At 43.2% G+C, this 22,863-nt stretch overlaps 1 protein-coding gene across 1 annotated transcript in view; it reads right to left on the bottom strand.

Moving 5' to 3' along the window:
• Window positions 1-4,428: 4,428 nt before the first annotated feature.
• LOC120946226 (histo-blood group ABO system transferase 2-like) overlaps window positions 4,429-22,863 on the bottom strand; it is a 32,200-nt gene continuing 13,765 nt past the window's right edge. The window contains exons 2-3 of the mRNA XM_040361049.1: window positions 10,123-10,268; window positions 4,429-5,151 (exon numbers count right to left, since the gene is read on the bottom strand). Of these exons, the coding sequence (XP_040216983.1) occupies window positions 4,467-5,151; window positions 10,123-10,268 (831 nt within the window). The 3' untranslated portion in view covers window positions 4,429-4,466. The remainder of the gene's footprint in view (window positions 5,152-10,122; window positions 10,269-22,863) is intronic.

Here is a 22,863-nt window from a genome sequence, read left to right as displayed (position 1 = left end):
GCAAATTTCAAGGTAAGTGCTTTGTGGATCGGGCACTAACTTGGACAATTTGCGGCAGTGTAACTTAAATGGGAAAAGTTAAGTTACGCCCGATATTTGTGGATCTGGCCCCCTATGTCTGTCTACTAAAAGATGTGTATTGAGGGGGGCTCGTTAGTAACCATTGTATGCTGTTGTGGGTGGGGTGTGTCATTGTACATTTGATTACTGCAAGTATTCTTTTTGGTGTATATAAGAGTCTGCCTTCTCAATAAAGATGTTTTATGCCTGGTACACCCTTCATGAAGTTTTGACTCATGTTTGGGGGAATATTCTAACCATTGGGAAGAATCATCCTGGAAACTGCATTCATCTCCACTATCCCTCTACCTCCTATGGTAGCTATAATCACTTCTGCTCGGCGATTGAGAGATGGAAAGAAGGCCACAGTACCATAACCACTGCAGGTCTTAACAAGGAATAGATCATTTACTGACGGCCTATGAACTCGGTGTTTTTGAAGTATTGCCCACTCTCATTTTTCACAAGTGAGTGCAACTGTGTGAGATTGTTATCAGTCCCATTGTGGTTTCCTGTCCGAGGTACGCTATGATTGCTCTTCCTGTCTTTGCATCTCCATGTATGGCTCGTATCTGACTTTGAGAGGACTGCAGCAACAGAGAGGAGACCACACCATGCCATATATATCATCTGTATCTACACTCTGTGGTCTGCGTTTGCTGTCTATCTTTTCATATATTTGTTTCAGCAAGTTTTGGACTTTTATGTTTTTGGGACTTCATGATTTGGATTGTGTGTTTATTTTATGCACTGTCTACAGTTTTCGCATCTACTTGTGGTTATTCATTTATTAAGTTTGTCACTTATTCACTCTGATACATGTTTCAAAGTCTCATTGTACTAGTGGAATTTTGTCACTCACTTTTCATTTTTGTTTTTAATTTGTTTTTCTATCTCATTTCTTGAGACCCTAACATGCCAGAAAAGTACAAATACCCCCTTTTTGGAAAGAAGACATTCCAAGGTATTTAGAAAGAGGCATTGTGAGTTTTTTGAAGTTGTAATTTTTTCCCACAATTCATTGAAAAATCAAGATTTTTTTTCTTTAATTTATTTTTTACAAAATTTTCATATTAGCAGGTTATTTCTCACACACAGCATATGCATAACACAAATTACACCCCAAAACACATTCTGCTATTACTCCTGAGTATGGCGATACCACATGTGTGAGACTTTTACACAGCATGGCCACATACAGAGGCCCAACATACACGGAGCACCTTCAGGCATTCTGGAGCACCCAGGCCAATTCTGACATTTCTCTCCTACGTGTAAAAATCATAATTTATTTGCTAGAAAATTACATAGAACCCCAAAACATTATATATGTTTTTTAGCAAAGACCTTAGAGAATACAATGGTGGTCATTGCAACTTTTTATCTTCCTCGGGATTTGCGCAGCAATTTTTCTAACGCGTTTTTTCCGAAAAAAAATGTTTTGTGGTTTAAAAAAAATAAAACAGTAAACTTAGCCCAATGTTTTTACATAATGTGAAAGATGAAGTTACGCCAAGTAAATAGATACCTAACATGTCACCCTTCAAAATTGCACACGCTCGTGGAATGGCGCCAAACCTTGCTACTTAAAAATCCAGGATAGCTGACGCTTTAAATATTTTTACTGGTTATATGTTTTTAGTTATAGTGGAGGTCTAGTGCTAGGATTATTGCTCTCGTGCTAACGTTCGCTGCGATACCTCACATGTGTGGTTTGAACACAGTTTCATGTGTGGGCGGGACTTACATATGCGTTCGCTTCTGTATGCGAGCACACAGGACAGGGGCGCTTTAAAAAAATATATATTTTATTGTTCATTTTACTTTATTTTAGTTTGACACGTTTTTCCGCAAAAATAATTTTTCTGATCACTTTTATTCCTATTACAAGGAATGCAAACATCCCTTGTAATAGGAATATGGCATGACAGGTCCTCTTTACAGTGAGATATGGGGTCAATGAGACCTCACAGCTCACCTCTAGGCTGGGAAGCCTGGAAAAAAAATCCTGGCTTCGATCGTATCGGTGAGTCGGTAAAAGCACCGGAGGGCAGCGGGAGGGGGGGACGTCCAGTCTTGCCTCCCATAAGAATGATCAAAAGGCGAAACAGCCGCTACGATTGTTCTTATGATGTAGGGAATCGCTGGCTGAAAAAGCTGATATCTGAATGATGCCTGTAGCTGCACCCATCATTCAGATATCCCCGCACAAAGTCAAGGACGTCATATGACGGCCGGCGGGCGGGAAGTGGTTGTTGCAGAGTATTGTGGGGTATTGCAGGGTATTGCAGAGTATTGCAGAGTATTGCAGAGTATTGCAGGGTATTACACAGTATAGCAGGTTATTGCACAGTATGGCAGGGTATTGCAGGGTATTGCAGGGTATTGCAGGGTATTGGAGGGTATTGCGGAGTATTGCAGGGTATTGCGGTGTATTGTGGGGTATTGCAGGGTATTGCAAGGTATTGCCGGGTATTGTAGAGCATTGCAGAGCATTGCAGGGTATTGCGGAGTATTGCAGGGTATTACACAGTATAATAGCAGGTTATTGCACAGTATGGCAGGGTATTGCAGAGTATGGGCAGGATATTGCAGAATATTGCACAGTATGGGCAGAGTATTGCAGAGTATTGCACAGTATGGGCAGAGTATTGGCAGGGTGTTGCAGAGTATTGGCAGGGATGGCTGAGCATGGATGGATGGATGGCTGGATCTGTGACTGCAATTTTCACAGATCCAGCCCACAGTGCTGCTGCCATCTGCTTTCTCCCCCTCTCACACTGTACCGATCATGACATGACGCCAGTTTGTTTACAAGTGATCGCCCCATCATTTGACGGAGCGATCACGTGGTAAACGGCCGCTATCAGCGACCATTTACCGTGATCCGCGATGCGTCGAGTCCTCTGGACACGTCGGTCACGGACACTTTGTGTGCGCGCCCCAGAGGGCGCGTGATTTTGGGAGGACGTCCATGTACGCCCTCCCAGAGTTAAGCAACTGCCCTGTAGCCGTCATTCGGCTATGGGCTGGTTGCCAAGTGATTAATTAAAAGTGTAATTTCAGCGATGGTTTAAACAGCAAACACAATATATATGCATGTGTTCTGTAAGGCTTCCCCTTGTGTATAATAAGAAACCACAACGTTTTTAAAACATTAAACACAAAAAATATTTCTTTAATTATTTTGTACATTTACATATATCTTTAAAAAAATAAATGCATAAAGAAAATATTCAATCAAAAAGCCACGATTTTACCCTGGTATGTATGAGCCTGGTTATAAACGTTTACTATTTTACTTATACTACTGTTTGTTTAAAAACGCATCTCATTTAAAGTCCCAAAAACCCCCCCTTTTTTTTGTATTCAATAGGGATGGAGGCGTGTGTTTTTCATACGCCTCATTTAAAGTCCCAACCCCAGTTTTCTTTGTACCATATAGGGATGGAGATGCGTTTTGCTGATACCCTTATACTATTATGCGTTTTTTTCCAGTGCTCTTCACCACAATACCAAGCATAGGTGGAGGCGGGGACACACCCCTAGTCACCTGTCCTCCATCTACCCATTAGTCTTTACATGCCTCCATTGAGGAGACTTCAAAAGTTTAGTTAGGACTGCAGATCGCAGAGAGCCTTGGCGTGGGCTCTGCTGATCGAATGAAAAACTTCCAACAGCCCCAGTCAAGAGACGTTGATCAGTAGAGGGACTTGTCCCTGCAGAACTGCCTGAATTACAATCCTTTCATGGCCAGTTTATGTCAAATGAAATAGACACTTGGCCAAAATGGCTCCTAGATGGTGTTTGTTGCAACTGCAGTAAAAACAGTGGCCTCTTTGGTTAGTAGCTAGTGATTTAGGAATGCATGAAATCAATTGAACAGTGCGGCGACACTTTGTTTATTCTCTACAATACATGGATGCTATTTATTTTTGATATTTCTATCTTAGCTGATTATCTGATTTTCCAGGCTGCAACATCACGTTTAACGTTCAAACCACTTTTTTTTCTTCTTCATTAATAATAAAACTGATCAAAAAAAACTTCATTATATGTACTTTTTCTTCGACAACAAAAAAGTATCCACAGCTGGTTGACACCTGGAGCTAGGTGGTGCAACTATATTCCAAGGCACATGTATACTGAATATTATTTATGGACCAAGATCAATTTTGTTGTGCAATAAACTGCAAATAAATTAAAATGGTTCATTGCAACAGTAGTAAAATTCTTGATTACCTTTTTTTTTAACAAAGTATGATATGAAGCTTCCATAATAAGTGAACCATAATAAACGCTCATTATTAACTGAAGAAAGGCTATGTCCATTGTAGTAAGGTCCTCATTCTAAAGAATGGCAATAAATTAATACACATGGTTTAATGTGAATTGGTTAGAACATTTTAGTTTCTTACTTCTGCATGGTTTTTATGTACTGCTAAGAATCTCTTTCTTTTTATTAAGTCACCATTGGGCAAATTTGTGTCCCAAATATATTCTGGAGAAAGTACTTTGGTAGGTTTATTGTATACCAAATATCTGTTGAGATGGGACTCCTCCTGCCAAACGGCTTCAATGTTCTTTTTCTTGTCCTCCTTGATTCCATTATGGCAAGCTGTGCTAAGTTTGTAAATTTCTTCCACCTTCCCACCATACAATGCTGCCATATAATAGAAGTCCCCTTCACCATAAGGTATGTAAGCTGCAGAAATGGGCCGTCGCTCGTATGTAAATCCTTGTGGATCAGCAAGAAAGTACCCTGGATGGATTGTGGCAAATCGGTCACCAAGGATTTCCACTCCCATATGGTCATTAAAGACCATGTCCACATCAGAACATACCAAGTAGTCAATCTCATTTGGCATCCGCTCTTTTGTCATGGCGGTCAGGATTTCCATTCGTCGCATGGACACATCTTGCCATCGCTTGTCAGCGGACACTTCATGCAACTGCAGATTGCGACCTTCACCCATTTTGGGCTTAGATACATTTTTGACATTGTCAGTAAAAACATAATACGTAACGTTGTGGCCAACCATAAAGAAACGTTCTGCTGTTTCCAGGAATGGACCAAGAAACCGAACATACCTGGAAATAAAGGTTCCATTGTTAAAAAATACTCTAAACACAAAAAAAAATCTGATATTGTCAAATAAAGCTGTATGGATTGCAATTAACTGTTTTCTTTTCCCTTTGTATTTAACTGATCAAACTTATGAATAAATGACATTATCAGTACCAGGTCAAATGAAACCAGCAATACATTTTTTTAAGCTGTCATAACAGAGAGCTGCAGAGATGTGCAAAAGGCTATGGGCCAGATTCACAAATGAGATACGACTGCGTTTCTCCTGATACGCCGTCGTATCTCTGTTTCTATCTATTCGACTGATTCATAGAATCAGTTACGCATAGATATCCCTAAGATCCGACAGGTGTAATTGTTTTACACTGTCGGATCTTAGGATGCAGTACCGCAGCCGCCGCTGGGGGGAGTTTGCGTCGTAAACCAGCGTCGGGTATGCAAATTAGGAGTTACGGCGGATCCACAACGGTTTTTCGCGTTCGCTACGTCGCCGCTAGTCTAGTTTCCCGTCACAAAGTTAGTCGTTTTTTTTTGTGCCCTAACTTTAGTCAGCAAGTGTATTGCTGTCTAAAGTATGGCCGTCGTTCCCGCGTCGAAATTAAAAATTTAACGTCGTTTGCGTAAGCCGTCCGGGAATACGGAAGTACACTACGCGCGTCGCCGTTCAAAAAAATGACGTCACGGCGCGCAAAGCACGGCGGGAGTTAAGAAACGGAGCATGCGCAGTAGGTCCGGCGCGGGAGCGCGCCTAATTTAAATGTCACACGCCCATTTAAATTGGCCCGCCGGCGTAGTTTTCATCGCAAGTGCTTGGTGAAAAATTGCGGTGGTGTAACGTATCTAGGATACGTTACGCCGCCGCGATTCTACATGAATCTGGCCCTATGTGCCTCAAATTAACCACTTGGCTTTCAGAAGGTTTTACCCCCATAATGACCAAACCACTTTTTGCTCGACGGCACTGTGCTACTGTAACTGGCAATTACCAAGTTATGCAACACTGTACTAAAATAACATTTATATCTTATTTTTTTAATGTTATAAAACATATCCAATAAAATGAAATTTCTTTGTAAATGTAGGCCAAATGTATTCTGCACATGCTGTCAGTGATCCTACTAACACCGCGTTTTTGGGGTCACAATATTATAAGGGACACTAGTATAATTCTGATTGTGACAGAATACAGACCTGGACAGACACTATACTAGTAATGGCAGTGATCAGCGACTTATAGTGTGACTGTGATAGTGTGGCGGGCAATCAGGAACTGGCGCTAACTGACACTGGCTGGGAGGGACGCTAACTAAGTCTGACACTATCTGACATCACTAGTGACACTAATACAGAGATCAGTGATACTATTGTACACTGTCACTGTACTAATGGCACTGCCTGGGTGTCAGGGGTGACCAGGAGGGCAATCAAAGAGTTAACTGTGTGCCTAGCAAGCATATGTATGCTTATTTTACTCAAAGGCTGGCTGACTGGCTTTTCTTCCTGATTTCAGGGTAGAATGGCAAGTGAACATCAGGGAGAGAAAAAAACTGCCAGATCTGGATTGTGTTTACTAATGTACTCAAATCTGTGCTGTGATTGGCCACAGCCATCAGCAGGTTCACAGTCCAAATCATTGGCTGTGAGCCTGCTGACGAACTGGTGCTGTGGTTGATGCAGGGGGTGCCTGTAAACCAGGACGTTCCTTCACGATGTACGTCGTGGTGGAACAATAAAACCATTGGCCAGCAGTAATAGTTAAGCTGCTGGTCTGCAAGTCGTTAAAGTGTACTGTATGCAAATCCTAGTAATGAATTAATTGTATTTATCCACCTTTGGTCTGTTAACTATACTATAGCACTGAAAGTGTTTTGTAATAAATGTTCCAAAAGTGCAAATAAATACAGATAATTCTGTCAAAAATATTGTGAGCCAAAAACTTCCTGTGCACTATGCCTCTACTGACTCTTATCAGGTAGCATTGTACCCATTTTTCTTTGTGGACTACAGACCACCTCCCCCATATTATAGAGCTGAGGAGGATGGTTTCTGTAGTCCTAACACTTTCTGTTGTAGAATGACATTTATCCAAATATACTGTATGGCACAGTGAGTGAGAATTGTCACCCTAGGGCAGGAAGTTACTAGCAGGTAATGTGAAAAATATACTACAGCGCTAATTAAATAATCAATTCCACGTGCACCTAAATAAAAAACCAAATAATATAGCTGCTATCTTGAGTGATACCAAATCCAAACAGTGAAACATATAAAATATAGATGCGCTAATATTAACTTAAAAGGTGATAAACGTACAAAGAAAACTAATCAGGGAGAACACTCCATAAACTGTGAATTACTAATATGTCCTTAATTAGTGCACAGTGATTAGCAGGATTCCATGCAGGGAAACAATCACTCTCTTCAATCTGAATGCTAATCCAGCCCTCCACCGCTGTGATCAGATGATACAGGCACTCACAGACAGGGATTGCATGAAAGAAAAGAGAAAAAACCTCATTGCGCAATATTCGATGACAGATCAAAAATGTAATCAGAGCATTGACATATGCACTCACGAATCCCCGCTTTCAGTAAAGCATGAAAACGCCACTCAGTATGCTGTTTCCTCAGCTCGATCCGATGCACTCGGATTCGATCGCAGGCTCCTCCCTGAGATCGAGTCCGTTTTGCACTCTTGTGACCCATTTTCAGCAGAGAGCAGTCTGAAGTTGACTCTCTGCTAATGTCACACAGATCATTCCAGGCACCGCATCACTCAGGGAGTCTGGATCCGCCAGGCACTTGGACTGATAGCTGTCTCAGCCTCTCAGCGAGCCTCTGAGAGCCTGAGATGGCCACTGCCCGCCCCTCCACAGCTCAGCGCTCCAATGAGCGTGGAGGAGCAGAGCAGGAAAGCTGCTAACTAGCAGGCAGCAGCTCTCTGCTGGGGGAGCCGAGAGAATGGAGCCATCTGCAATGTTCGATTGCTCGGTTCTCAGTGTAGAGACGCCGGGGGACAGATGCAGCATCCATCAAGGTAAGTATGATTATGGGTGAAACAAATTCCCATACTTCTCTTTTAAAGGGGTTGTAAAGGAAAAAAAAAAATTCAGAATAAGCATCCTTTACCTGCAGACATTCCTCTTTTCACTTCCTCATTGTTCGTTTTTGTCAGAAGTTGCTCTATTTCTTCTCTGCTCTGTTCACTTCCTGCTTGACTGATTGTTACTCACCACCGTGAAGGGAGGCTTTACTGCGGTGGTCAGTGACGTGCTCCCCCCCTCCTGGGAACTACATCTGTGCGGCAGGACGCTCTCTACATGTTAGAGACTTCAAGGAGGTGTGAATTACTGGGTGTGCCGCAATGCATACTGGGAAATGTAGTTCTTACATGAACGAGTGCCGCAAACCAGGAAGTGAATGAGAGAACAGAAACTAGAACGCCAGAGGTGATATAGATGAAGGAATTTAATAGGCATTTACTCGTTTTTTAACAGAATCATTACACTATTCTGTCTGTCTACCTTGCAGACATAAATTTTAGGCAAAAAATTGTTTTCCTTTACAACTCCTTTAAGGACTGGTAAACAGCAATATATTACATTTTTGTTCATGGGTTTAGATGTATTTTAAGTTCTTTATTTTGGGAATTATAATATTAGTAAGAACAATGTATACACATTGGTCAGAACATTTTGCACATCGTTCAGAGGCTGTTTTCTGAATTTCACTAGAAAAAAATCAACTGTGTGTTGATTAGTTTCCTTTTTTATGTTTTTTTTATATCAATGGATAGTTGGAGGATACGATTGTATAGCAAGTTATTGATCATACCTCTGTTTCCACCAGGCAATTTAATAATCTGATCAAAATAAGATTGCATTTGGAATGATTGGTAAGCTGCGATATTTATATATATATAATTATTGTTTTGGGTATAATACAGCTTTAAATTATAACAAAAACATCTGAATTTTACAATTACAGTTAACTTTTTACATTGCTTTTCTTATATTGCTTAATTGTAATTGTTCAACACTTAATTGTTCAACACTGTACACACGATCAGTCCATCCGATGAAAACGGACTGAAGGCTGATGGTCTGATGGTATGATGTGCCTACACACCATCAGTTCAACGCAGTGACGTAAAACACAACGACGTGCAGAGAAAATTGCTTCCAAGCATGCGTCGACTTGATTCTGAGCATGCGTGGGTTTGGAACCGATGCTTTTGCGTACTAACCATCGGTTTAGACCGATCGGTTTGGCGTCCATCGGTCGAATTTTAAAGCAAGTTCTAAATTTTGTGACCGAAGGACAACGGACCGATGGGGCCCACACACGGTCGGTTTGGACCGATGAAACTGAACTTCAGTCCGGTTTGATCGGTTTGGACCGACCGTGTGTACAAGGCCTTAGGCCCCATACACACAAGAGGATTTATCCGCGAATACGGTCCAGCGGACCGTTTCCGCGGATAAATCCTCTCGAGGATTTGTGCGGATTTCCATGCGATGGAGTGTACTAACCATTGCAATTGAAATCCGCGCCGAAATCCTCTGGCGATGACGTGTCGCGCCGTCGCCGCGATTATGATGCGGCGACGTGCGCGACGCTGTCATATAAGGAATTCCACGCATGCATCGAATCATTATGACGCATGCGGGGGATCCCTTCGGACGGATGGATCCGGTGAGTCTATACAGACCAGCGGATCCATCCGTTGGGATGGATTCCAGCGGATAGATTTGATAGCATGTCATCAAATATTTATCTGCTGGAAATCCATCCCAGGGGATAAATATCCGCGGAAACAGATCCGCTGGAGTGTACACACCATAGGATCTATCCGCTGAAACCCATTCGCTGGGATTTTTCAGCGGATGGATTCTATCGTGTGTATGGGGCCTTAGAGGATATGTCGAAAAGCAGCCCTATCTCTCAAAACCAGTATATTTACTCATACTTACTTTTTCACAGCAAATACAAACAGTCCTATCCTGGTGTCCTTGTGTTGCTCATTTAACGTTTTTAAATTATATATTCCATCCCAGATGATTGGAGCAAGCCAAGAAATTAGAACATTTAGACTTGCTTTCCTAATGACAGATACAATCTGTTAGAACAACATTAAAAAACAGTACTACAGCTATTACAGACTTCTTTTAACAATGACACTGGATGTCCTTTTTGCCAGTACTGGACATGTTGCAGTCTTGAATGGCAATTTCAGGCCAAACTATAAATGCATCCCTGAAACACATACAGTATATAACATCCGTTTACCTCTTAAAAGTTTCCTGAAGTGATGCTCATACTCTTATGATAGTTTATACCTGCTGTGCTATACAGGTACATAGCAGACAGAGAAGGAATAATATGCTTTTTGTTTTGTTTTTTAGAGCCTAGGGCCTGCCCCTATTTGCCCAAACTAAGGCTAACTCCAGATTTAAGAAACTGCAAATTTGCTTGGGCGATTTAAACTCCTCTAGAGAACTTTATGTTGTTGCTGTAATACATATTCCCTACAATGCCATTATGCTTTCTGCTTGTTGATAAAAGTAAGATCCTCTTGATTTGGTTTTGAGTATTTTAAGGGGGTAAGAGTAGGGTGACCAGACATCCCCAGTTTCAGGGGACAGTCCCCTGATTGAGGACACTGTCCCCGGACCAAGTCTGTCCCTGGTTTTGTTCCCAGATTGGATTTAATAGGGGGCAGGGGCAATTTCAAAGACAATCAGTGCAGAATTAAAATATTTTTTTTTTAATTACACACCCCCGATCCGCCGTGCCTACTAGCATAGGGGGGTTGTATTTTTCCCATTATCTGTGCCCCTTTCTGATGATCATGTGCTGGTCGGAGTGGAGGGAATATTTCTTCAGTTTCGGGCGCATGCCCATGCAGCTTCGCTCGCATGTTCTTCTGCCTTGGCTCAAAACCTGGCCAGCCACCTGCCTATCTCCTTGCCTTCCCTGGTGGAGTGATCTTCCTCCGCTCCCCATCCAGTAGTAGCCGGGGCCCAGAGAGTAAGACTTGAGAGGCTGTGAGGCGGGCGGCGACGGGCAGAGATTTGCTGATTGTTGCCATTACTAGTAAAGAAAAAATATGTCCCCGAAATCTGGTCACCTTAGGTAAGAGCCCATACACAATGAACATGAGCTCTCCAAGTGAACTAATAGGTGCCCCTCTTTCTAGTTCCCTGCAATTAAATCTAGAATATGACTAGTTGGCATGTGATAGCAGAATAGGGGTGTTTTTTTATTACCACAACCCAGCTTCAAAATGTATGTTAACCCTAAAAATTATATTAAAAGCGTAACTCCACTTTTGTTGAGAAAAAAACATTCCCCCCTGGGTGATCTAAGTACAGCCATGGCCAAAAGTTTTGAGAATGACACAAATATTATTTCTCACAAAGTCTGCTGCCCCCGTTTTTTATGATGGTAATTTGTATATATCCAGAATGGTATGAAGAGTGATGAGCGGGTACCTCGCACAAATTGTCATTATTTGCAGATGACATTCTGTTGACCATCACCAAACCCAGAATTTCTCTCCCCAACTTACTGTCACTTTTGGATTCTTTCGCCTTGCTCTCGGGCTTAGCTGTCAACCAGGCAAAGTCGAAGGCAATGTCTATCAATATTTGCCCCTCGGAGTTAGATTCTTTACGGTCTGCGTTTCCTTTTCAGTGGATGACCTCGTTACCCTACTTAGGGATTAAGCTTACCCCGAAGTATTCCGAACTCTATCAAGCCAACTTTCCTTCTTTGTTTGGCAAGCTGACAGCTATGCTCACTTCTTGGTCCACTCTTCCGCTCTCTTGGTTCGGGAGGGTGGCGACGGTACGTATGACCTATCTTCCGAAATTGCTTTATTTTTTTCGGGTTTTACCTGTTCAGGTACCCTCTCACATCCTTAGAATTCACCAACGTAAAGTTATGCAGTTTATCTGGGGCCCCAAGAGGCCCAGGATTAAGAGGCAAGTGCTTTTTGCACGCAGAATTAACGGTGGCCTCTCGGTTCCTAATTTGCATGCTTACTATACCGCGGCGGGTATCGCTCCGCTGTCTCGCCTTCATGAGAAACAGCAAATGCCACTGTGGGCTACTTTTGACTTGGTGGACTCTCACCCAACACCTCTAGCCTCTCTTCCATGGCTCCCTCGAGCGCATCGCCCGTCCTCTATAGGCCCTTGTCTGGCCCATTCCCTTAGGTTGTGGGACGCGGTTAAGTATTCTGCGGGTCTGATCTCTCCACATCTGCCGTTACTTCGTCTCCTTCATAACCCGTTATTCCCACCAGGTCGGGATAATCCCTTACAGTTTGCATGGTGGACTGAACATGGCTTTGTAGACGTTCATTCTATGCTCTCCCCAACCAAGATTATTTCGTATTCACTTTTACGTTCCTCCCATGATATTCCCCTTAGGGAATACTATAGTTACTTACAACTTCGACATTTCCTCCAGAGCCTAATTAGATCACAACCTACCCCCTATACCATGACTCCCTTTGAAAGCTTATGTAGATCGCGCCCCCATTCCCCGGGACTGATATCTCTCATTTATACAGCAATTATCAACTCTAGGAGACCACCCTTGAGACCTTACCACCTTCAGTGGGAGGCTGAACTGGGGAGGCAACTCGATCCGGAAGATTGGCAGGCTATGACCGTGGCATTGTCTAAATGCTCTACTAACGTCCTCTTTCAGGAGAATGCTTATAAAGTGTTCTATAGGTGGTACTATACCCCGGCCAGACTGGCGAGTTTTATACCTTCTTATTCTCTCTTGTGTTTCCGTGGATGCTCCCAGGAGGGTACTATGGCACACATCTGGTGGACCTGTCCCAGGGTATGCAGACTGTGGGTTAGAGTCTATGCGTTGCTCCGCAACCTCTTTGATACCAACCTAAAGAAGGACCCTTTTGAGGCCCTCTTATGGAAACCGATCACGGAGCTTCTCCGCCCTGAACGCCAGCTGGCGGCGCATGTTTTTACTGCAACTAAGTTGATCATTGCAAGGGCCTGGAAGACCCCGGTTCTCAGTTTTGAAGCAGTTAAAAACTGCATTAATGATATTATGGTAAATGAGAAACTCACTGCTGTGTTAGCAGATACCCACGATAAATTTCTCAGGGTGTGGCAACCCTGGGTGGCTAACAACCACCCTTCACGATTTAATCCAACACTACTTTCTCTTTGATAGGTCTCTGTTCCCCCCGCCCCGTGGACCCCCCCTTTTTTTTCTCTTCCTTTCTTTCTTTCTTTTTTTCTTTCTTTCCTTCTATTTTTCTCTCTTTCTTTTTTCTATTTAATTTTCTCTATTTCTTTTCCTCTTTCTCTTTATTGCCATTTGCTCATGCGCCTTATCTAGTTGACTTTCTTTCTTTTCAAACCTCCCTTTCTATGCGGCTTGGGCCCTCAGGCTCGGTCCTGTCGGCCCTGGACGCGGGATGCATTATTTGTTTTATACTTTGAAAAACAGATATCCTCTGCTATGTGCCTGCTAGAATTTTGATTTTTTTGTGTTTTTTCTGTTATTTTATGTACTATCTTAAAAATTTTTATTTTTTTTGTACTGTTGCGTATTGTATAGCAACTTTGCTTTTAAGTTCTATAGTTACTCCGGCGTGTTAGCCGGCATGTTACCTAAGCCATCATTAGGTTAATTTAGCAGGCCACCTCTCATGAGAACGTTTTATTGCCGGTCCTCAGGATTCGCCTTGGACCCCTGGAAGCCGGATTACTCTCAGGTTTACGGACTATCTGTTCTGATGATTGATAGCTTATGGTGTGTCCACCGCTGTTTTATCTTTATTTTTCTCTTTGTATTTGTTTTTGTTTATTGATGTCTCTTTTTCAATAAAACTCTTTGTACAAGAAGAGTGATGAGATGAATTGCAATAAATTGCAAAGTCCTTCTTTGCCATGAAAATGAACTTTATCCCATAAAAATTATTTTTACTGCATTTGTGAAGAAGGCGTTAGGGCGCCCAAGAAAGTCCAGCAAAAAAAAGAAAAAGAAACGGGTACTGCTTCTTAAAATAACACACCTCCAACCCTAATTACATACAACAAAACAAACTTAGCCCATGGGACTTTAAATGAGGTGATCATGGAGTTCATAACGAGTAAACTAGTCTCAGAGTTTATTTGAAATTGCAAATACATCATCACAAATAAGCATAGGCATAAAACCATCATGAAGAAAATAGCTTACAACCATAAACGTTGATACATTGATGGAAGTACAAAGTATGCATATACAGCTGTATACTCGACACGTTTTGCAATCTCTGCTCGCTTCCTCAGAAGTTGATGCATGTGCAGGGTATCTATGAGATAAATATCAATAATAATATAGCATACAGTAATGGTTGTGGTTAGAGAAGAAGCAGGGGGCCTATATAGGGAACCCCATACTTACAATTTGGTCAATTGTTCCTAAGGACTGATTCCCAATGGTGACAACAAAAGGTGCTCCAACTGGGAGCTGAAGGAGTAGGGCCCCCAGCAGCCAAACGGAGGTCAGGCGGAAAGTGGACATGGCAAAGAAATAGAGTCCCTTGATGTGCCCCATTGGCCATATATACCACGACAACTATAACAAAAATATATATATATATCTAAGTCCATTGAAAAATACACGAATTATAATCTGAGAGTATGAGTATATAAAAAATATCAATGTCATATAATGAGGTCTATGGGAGTAAGGGCAGGGGTGCAAAAAGGGGAGAAGAGAGTGAGAAAAGGTGAGAGAAACGACAAAGGTAAGAAAAAGTGGAAAAAAAAGAAAGACGTAGAGAAAGGTGGGGAGGTTTACCCTTGCTGTCCCTTCCTCCCTGCCTTTCAAATGGGCAGGGCCACCTGTACATCAACGCCATGCTCCTACACCCATTGTGGGACATCCGCATCTGTGGTGTCTCCACGTTAAGGATGTAGCATGTCATCTAGTTGGCTGGAGGAGCCCGCACCCTGCTTGTTCCCACGTCATTTCCTGTTGAGGAAAAAGTGAAAAATTAATTAATCACTGAGGGCCAGATCCACATACATGTAGAACGGCGCGGCGTAGTGTATTTCTGGCGGCGGATTTGAAATTGGGCGGGTTGGGGGAGGGTTTCATTTAAATGAAGCGGGTCCCCGCGCCGAATGAACTGCGCATGCGTCGTTGCGAAATTTCCCACCATGCATTGCGCTAAATGACGTCGCTAGGACGTCATTTTTTTAACTTAGACGTGAGTTACGTCCATCCCTATTCACGGACGACTTACGCAAAAAAAAAAAATTCAAATTTCGACGTGGGAACGACGGCCATACTTAACATGGCAAGTCTACCTATACGCCGCAAAATACCATCTTTAACTATATGCCGGAAAAAGCCGACTACAGACGACATTAGAAAATGCGACGGCCGCACGTACGTTCGTGGATCGTCGTATCTTGTTTTGAGGATTCAAAACAACGATACGATGCGGGAAATTTTAAAGTACAACGGCGTATCAGTAGATCTTACCAGATTTTCTATCAATTAATTGACTAATAACAAAAACGAATTATGTGGATCTTTGTGCGCACGCCCTGGCCTTAAACTGACCCACAATATTAGATATCAAATTGAGACCATGCTCAACTTTGATAAATAAATTATTTCAAGATACATAGACACAATAAAATAACACGGCTGGGACATGTGTGTGCGTGTATATAACACATATTGGTTGTATTCCTATTAAGACAATTACATTAAATTGATATCATATTGCTATTTTTGTACATGCACCACTCTGTCTTTTTTCCAACACTGGGGTCAGCATGAATTAAATTAAATCTTTTTAAGTTTTGGTATTTAGATAATCACAGGTGCCCTTGGGGCCCCCCTCCCTTTCCTTTCTCCCCCCCACCCCCATTCCCCTGGTCCTACAAAGGGGTAACTCCTTGCAAGTCGTGTGGGGGTGGGACTTCTGCCGTGGAGGACGTGAGAAAAGTGTAAAGATGCCTCAGGATCACCAGGGTGTGGAGTGTTTTTAAATGAGCCGCAATTTATCTGGCCATGAGGTCTAACTTTCTCGTCAGGAATTGGTAAATATACACAGCCAACTTCATTACAACAAAACATAATGAACATAAAAAACTATGATATAGCTATACATAATGTAACTCATAAATCTTTTAAATCTTTTTTCGCTTAGAATAAATTCTCTGAAGAAGACTTTAACCCTAATAGGTCGAAACGCGTAGGGTCTACTGCGAAATTTCACATAAATCTTTATGGTTTTATACTTAACCACTTAAGGACCAAGCCTGTTTTGTTAGACTCTGTGTTTACATGTTAAAAAAAGTTTTTTTTTGCTAGAAAATTAATTGGAACCCCCAAACATTATACATTTTTTTCCTAACACCCTACAGAATAAAATGGCGGTCATTGCAATACTTTTTGTCACATCGTATTTGCGCAGTAGTCTTACAAGACAAAAAATAAGACAATAGTAAAGTTAGCCCAATTTGTTTTTATATTGTGAAATATAATGTTACACCAAGTAAATTGATACCCAACATGTCACTACTTCAAAATTGCGCCTGCTTGTGGAATGGCGTCAAACTTTTACCCTTAAAAATCTCCATAGGCGACGTTTAAAAAAATCTATAGGTTACATGTTTTGAGTTAGAGGAGGTCTAGAGCCCCATACACACCATCAGATTATCTGCAGATTTTTGTCTTCAGATTTACCAAAACCATATAATATGAGGTCAAACCTTAAGAGTTTCAATTTGTATGCAATCAGGCAGGCCCTTGTACTACATGGTTTTGGTAAATCTGAAGACAAAAATCTGCAGATAATCTGATGGTGTGTATGGGGCTTTAGGCTAGAATTATTGCTCTCACTGTGACGATTGGGGCAATACCTCACATGCGTGGTTTGAACACCATTTTCATATGTGGGGGCTTCTCACATATGCGTTCGCTTCTGCGTGTGAGCTCGTCGGGATGGGGCGCTTTAAAAAAAATATTGTTTTTTTCTTATTTATTTTACTTTATTTTATTGGTTTTAAAACAGTTTTAGTGAGTGAGTGAGTGAGTGAGAAACTTGTAAAGCGCAACACATGCGAACTGAATCGCCTCTGGGCGCTGTTTCCATTTTCATAGGCAAGGAACCCCTTGACCTCAGAAGAGATGGGTTTTAATCTTTCTTCTGAAGGTTTTAAAAAAAAAATAATAATTGGGTCGCTTTTATTCCTATTACAAGGAATGTAAACATTCCATGCAATAGAAAAAAGCATGACAGGTCCTCTTAAATATGAGATCTGGGGTCAAAAAGACCTCAGATGTCATATTTGGGCTTAAATGCGATAAAAAAAATAATTGTCATTTGAAAAAATGACAACAAAAAATTGTCCCTTTAAGACGTATGGGCGGAAGTGACGTTTTGACGTCGCTTCCGCCCTGCTATGGTATGGAGATGGGTGGGGGCCATCTTGCCCTCACTCAAATCCATACCCAGCCACTGACAGGTCCCGATCGCCTCCACCGCTACGGACGGCTCCGGTAAGCGGCAGAGGGCGCGAGAGAGTGGCGAGAGGGGGCCCCTCTCCCGCCACCGATAACAGTGATTTTGCGGGGAATCCGCCGCAGAGACCACTATTATAGTTTAGAGAACCGGCTGCTGAAAAGATGGATGTCTTGGTTGTGGCAGCAGCTGCTGCTGTTACCGAGATATCCATCTTTAAACTGCCATCGTATATGTACATGAGACAGTCGATAAGTGGTTAACCTGAGTATATGTGCAGTTATCTTATTGTTGACGAGATATGATTTTATGTCAAGGCCAGAAATACTTTTTATGACTCCTATGTATCATGTCTATCTATCTTTTGAGGATGGTAATGTAGCGCTATGTGTGAGCCAAAAAGCAATGGCTGTATACACCTAATGGGGTGTGACCATATATTGTGACACAAAGGATGTAATGGCAAAAATTGCACCACAACAAAATGTGAAATTAAAATCAATAAAGTGAACAATATAAACAACAATGTAATGTAGTGTCCATAAATAATAAAACGATGAAGATGTCATGAGATGGTGAGGAACTTCCCAACAGAAATCTTCAAATATGAGGTGGAATACATATGCGCTTACTGCATACCCGTGGGCCATGCATTTTGCTCTCCATATTGCTTTTAATACTTATGAATTGTGATTACCTTTTTTTATATTTTATTATGTATATTGTTTTTTTCATTAAAACCTCTTTATGACCTACACCTTTGGAGCCCCCATTTTTTTCTTCTCTTTACATGAATTTGTGGAAGATAAGGTTTTTTTGAGCCTTCTCTAGTTGGTTTCCAGTACCCATGCCAGGGTTCTCACTTACCTGAACCAGATAGTGTTTGGATGCTTGGAGGATCTTTTATGATTGCCATACCCAAGGTTTACTAGTATCTTCAGTATTGAAGTAGTCGGTGGCCCTTTCCTGGGTTGAAGACATCTGACTACCTAGGAGGTAGACTCCATTTCCTTCTGTACTTCCGGTGACATCTCTGTGGGACATTCCAAGCTCGATCGATCCACTGTCGTACGACATTTGGGTCCAACAGTTGCGGTAAGCGCATATGTATTCCACGTCATATTTGAAGATTTCTGTTGGGAAGTTCCTCACCATCTCATGATATCTTCATCATGTTATTGTTTATGGACACTACATTACATTGTTGTTTATATTGTTCACTTTATTGATTTTAATTTCACATTTTGTTGTGGTGCAATTTTTGCCATTACATCCTTTGTGTCACAATATATGGTCACACCCCATTAGGTGCATACAGCCATTGCTTTTTGGCTCACACGTAGCGCTACATTACCATCCACATTTGTCTGAGTTTTGTCACATTCCTGTGTAGCTGTTTCACTCCCATTCAGGGTTCATTCTTTGTTACACTTATTTTTGTTTTTGGGTAGCGCACATATTTTTTCCTTTTACATTGTATCTATCTTTTGATACCACAATATAAATAAAGTAAAATACGTTTTTTAAGAAAATTATTGTCACTTGTTTTCAACATCTCTTTTGTTGCTAAAAAAACCCATCTTTATGTAGAGCAACACTTCTTTTTTTCAGATCTCAGAGAGCTCTTTGCCATGAGGTGCCATGTTAAACTTTGAGTGACCAGTATGAGAGAGTAAGAGTGATAAGACCAAATTTAACGCACCTGCTCTCCATTCACACCAGAGACCTTGTAACACTAACAAGTGTTGGGCCCAATTTGGACATTTTCACTTAGGGGTGTACTCACTTTTGTTGCCAGTGGTTTAGACATTAATGGCTGTGTGCTCAGTTATTTTGAGGGGATAGCAAATTGACACTGTTATACAAGCTGTACATAGGGTGACCACATTTCCAAACTACAATTCAGGGACACCTCCCTTCCCAAAAATCAGCTTGTGCTGTAACGAATCACAGCACAGTGATTGGACACAAGAGGCAGGATTTATGATTTCTCCAATCACAAACAGGGGGCGGGGATTGTGCTCCTCCAGGCATTCCCGGCCAGGACAAGTACTATCATTGAGTAAAGCGGTGATGTGGCAGCCTTTTTTGGGGGCATCAGATTGGACCGAGGGGGGGGGGGGTGGCTGTGTCAGTTTCATTCCGGGACACTGTATTGTGCTGGAATGAAGATGCCCTGGACAGACCGGCAAAATGCGGGACTGTCCCGGCAATCCGGGACACGTGGTCACCCTAGCTGTACACTTACTACTTTACATTGTAGCAAAGTGTAATTTCTTCAGTGTTGTCAAATGAAAAGATATAATAAAATATTTACAAAAATGTGAGGGGTGTTCTCACAATTGTGAGATACTGTATTTTTTTAATAAAAACCCGGACTGGAGTTGAAAAAAAACCCGGATGGCAAATACTCTCTAAAAAGCGATCTGAATGCAGTACCCACTTACGGGGTTTTTTTTTACACATATTTTTTAGCAACAAAACCCAGACCAGAGTTGGAAAAAAAACCTGACTTTTTTATATATATTTTTTTTTTAATAAAAACCTGGAAATTTTTTACACTTACTTTTTAGCAACACAAATTATTATTTTTTATTTATTTTTTAATAAAAACCCGGACTGGAGTTGGAAAAAAAACCTGGATGTCAAATACTCTCAGAAAAGCTCTAAAAACTGAATGCAGTACCCACTTACGGGGTTATTTTTTAGCAACACACCCTACCTTTATTATTATTATTATTGTTTTTATTTATAATAACAAAAAAAACCCGGACTGGAGTTGGGAAAAAAAAAACACCTGTCAAATACTCTCTGAAAAGCGCAGCGATCTGAATGCAGTACCTACTTACAGGGTTATTTATACAGTAGGTGTTTGTGATATTGTGTTTTTAGCACGACAGCATCGCGCTGATTCTCGGCGACATGGTGCCGAGATCTCGCCGACTTCTCACACTCACTGGAATAGTGACAGCACATCCCAGCAAGCGCGTCATAGAAGCGACGGGAGATCCGACTTGGATTCTCGCCAATTCTACACGTGTGCGGCATTTGTTATGAATCCTGAGGGGGAAGTCCCCGCCGGATTTTAAATAAAAATCCGGCATGGGTTCCCCCTCAGGAGCATACCGGGCCCTTAGGTCTGTTATGGGTTGTAAGGAGAGCCCCCCTACGCCGAAAAAAACCGCGTAGGGGGTCCCCCTACAATCCATACCAGACCCATATCCAAAGCACGCTACCCGGCCAGCCAGGAAGGGAGTGGGGACGAGCGAGCGCCCCCCCTCCTGAGCCGTACCAGGCTGCATGCCCTCAACATGGGGGGGTTGGGTGCTCTGGGGCAGGGGGGCGCACTGCGGCCCCCCCACCTCAGAGCACCCTGTCCCCATGTTGATGAGGACAGGGCCCCTTCCCGACAACCCTGGACGTTGTTTGTCGGGGTATGAGGGCGGGAGGCTTATCGGAATCTGGGAGCCCCCTTTAATAAGGGGGCCCCCAGATACCGGCCCCCCACCCTAAGTGAATGAGTATGGGGTACATTGTACCCCTACCCATTCACCTGCAAGAAAAGTGGTAAAAACACAAATAAACCACACAGGGTATTAAAATATTTTATTAGTCTGCTCCGGAGGCCTCCCCTGTCTTCTTTAGCTCTTTTACCAGGGTAGGCTTCTTCTTCCGATTTCCGGGGGTCTTCACCGCTCTTCTGTGACGTCTTCTCCGCTCCGGGGGTCTTCTCAGCTCTTCTGTGACGTCTTCTCCGCTTCGGGGGTCTTCTCAGCTCTGGGGGGGTCTTCTTCTTTATTCGCCGCTCTCCGCTCTTGACTCGGCGCACCCCGGTTCTTCCTCCCACTGTCCGGTTCCTTCTCCTTCAGGGCTGGCCGCCGCGGTCAGTCCGCTCTTCTGTAACGTCATCTTCTTCTCTTCTCGTCTTCCGTCTTCTCCAGATGTTGACACGCCGGCCGGCTCTTCTCGCTGCAATGACGTGTGCCCGGCTTGCGTCGGATTTATATAGGCCTCACAGTCCCATCATGCTCTGTACCTACCCATGTGATACCTACCACGTGGTAGGTATCACATGGGTAGGTACAGAGCATGATGGGACTGTGAGGCCTATATAGGTCCGATGCAAGGCGCGCATCTGTCATTTCAGCGAGAAGAGCCGGCGTGTCAACATCTGGAGAAGTGAAGAAGATGACGTCACAGCCCGGAAGAAGAAGAATACTTCACAGCACGGAAGAAGAAGATAGACGTTCAGCGCTGAAGGAGAAGGCACCGGACAGCTGGAGGAAGAACCGGGGTGCGCCGAGTCAACAGCGGAGAGCGGCGAACATAGAAGAAGACCCCTCGGATAGCGGAGAAGACCCGTCGGGATAGCGGAAGAAGAAGCCCCCCCGCCGAAGACGCCGGAGGAAACCCGCTGGGGGGTGGGGGCTTTTTTAAAAGCGACACCCCCCGGCGGTGGAAGAGAACCAGACGGCGGCCCCCACCCACCCGAAGACGTCAAAGAAGAAGCCCCCCCTGGTAAACAGAGCTAATAAAGAAGACAGGGGGGGCCTCCGGAGCAGAAAAATAAATTATTTTAAAAACCCTTGTGTTGTGTGTTTATTAACTTTGACATTTTTCCTCCAGGTGAATGGGTAGGGGTATGATGTACCCCATATCCATTCACTTAGGGTGGGGGGCCGGTATCTGGGGGCCCCCTTATTAAAGGGGGCTCCCAGATTCCGATAAGCCTCCCGCCCGCATACCCCGACAACCAACGGCCAGGGTTGTCGGGAAGGGGCCCTGTCCTCATCAACATGGGGACAGGGTGCTCTGAGGTGGGGGGGCCGCAGTGCGCCCCCCTGCCCCAGAGCACCCAACCCCCCCCATGTTGAGGGCATGCAGCCTGGTACGGCTCAGGAGGGGGGGGCGCTCGCTCGTCCCCACTCCCTTCCTGGCCGGCCGGGTAGCGTGCTTTGGATACAGGTCTGGTATGGATTGTAGGGGGACCCCCTACGCCGTTTTTTTCAGCATAGGGGGGCTCTCCTTACAACCCATAACAGACCTAAGGGCCCGGTATGCTCCTGAGGGGGGAACCCATGCCGGATTTTTAGTTAAAATCCGGCGGGGACTTCCCCCTCAGGATTCATAACAAACGCCGCACACGTGTAGAATTGGCGGGAATCCAAGTCGGATCTCCCGTCGCTTCTATGACGGC

The sequence above is a fragment of the Rana temporaria genome, chromosome 7 (assembly GCF_905171775.1).
Source record: "Rana temporaria chromosome 7, aRanTem1.1, whole genome shotgun sequence".
NCBI lineage: Eukaryota > Metazoa > Chordata > Amphibia > Anura > Ranidae > Rana > Rana temporaria.
The sequence above is the reverse complement of the archived record's forward strand: the minus strand, read 5'-3'. Positions and strand labels throughout refer to the sequence as shown.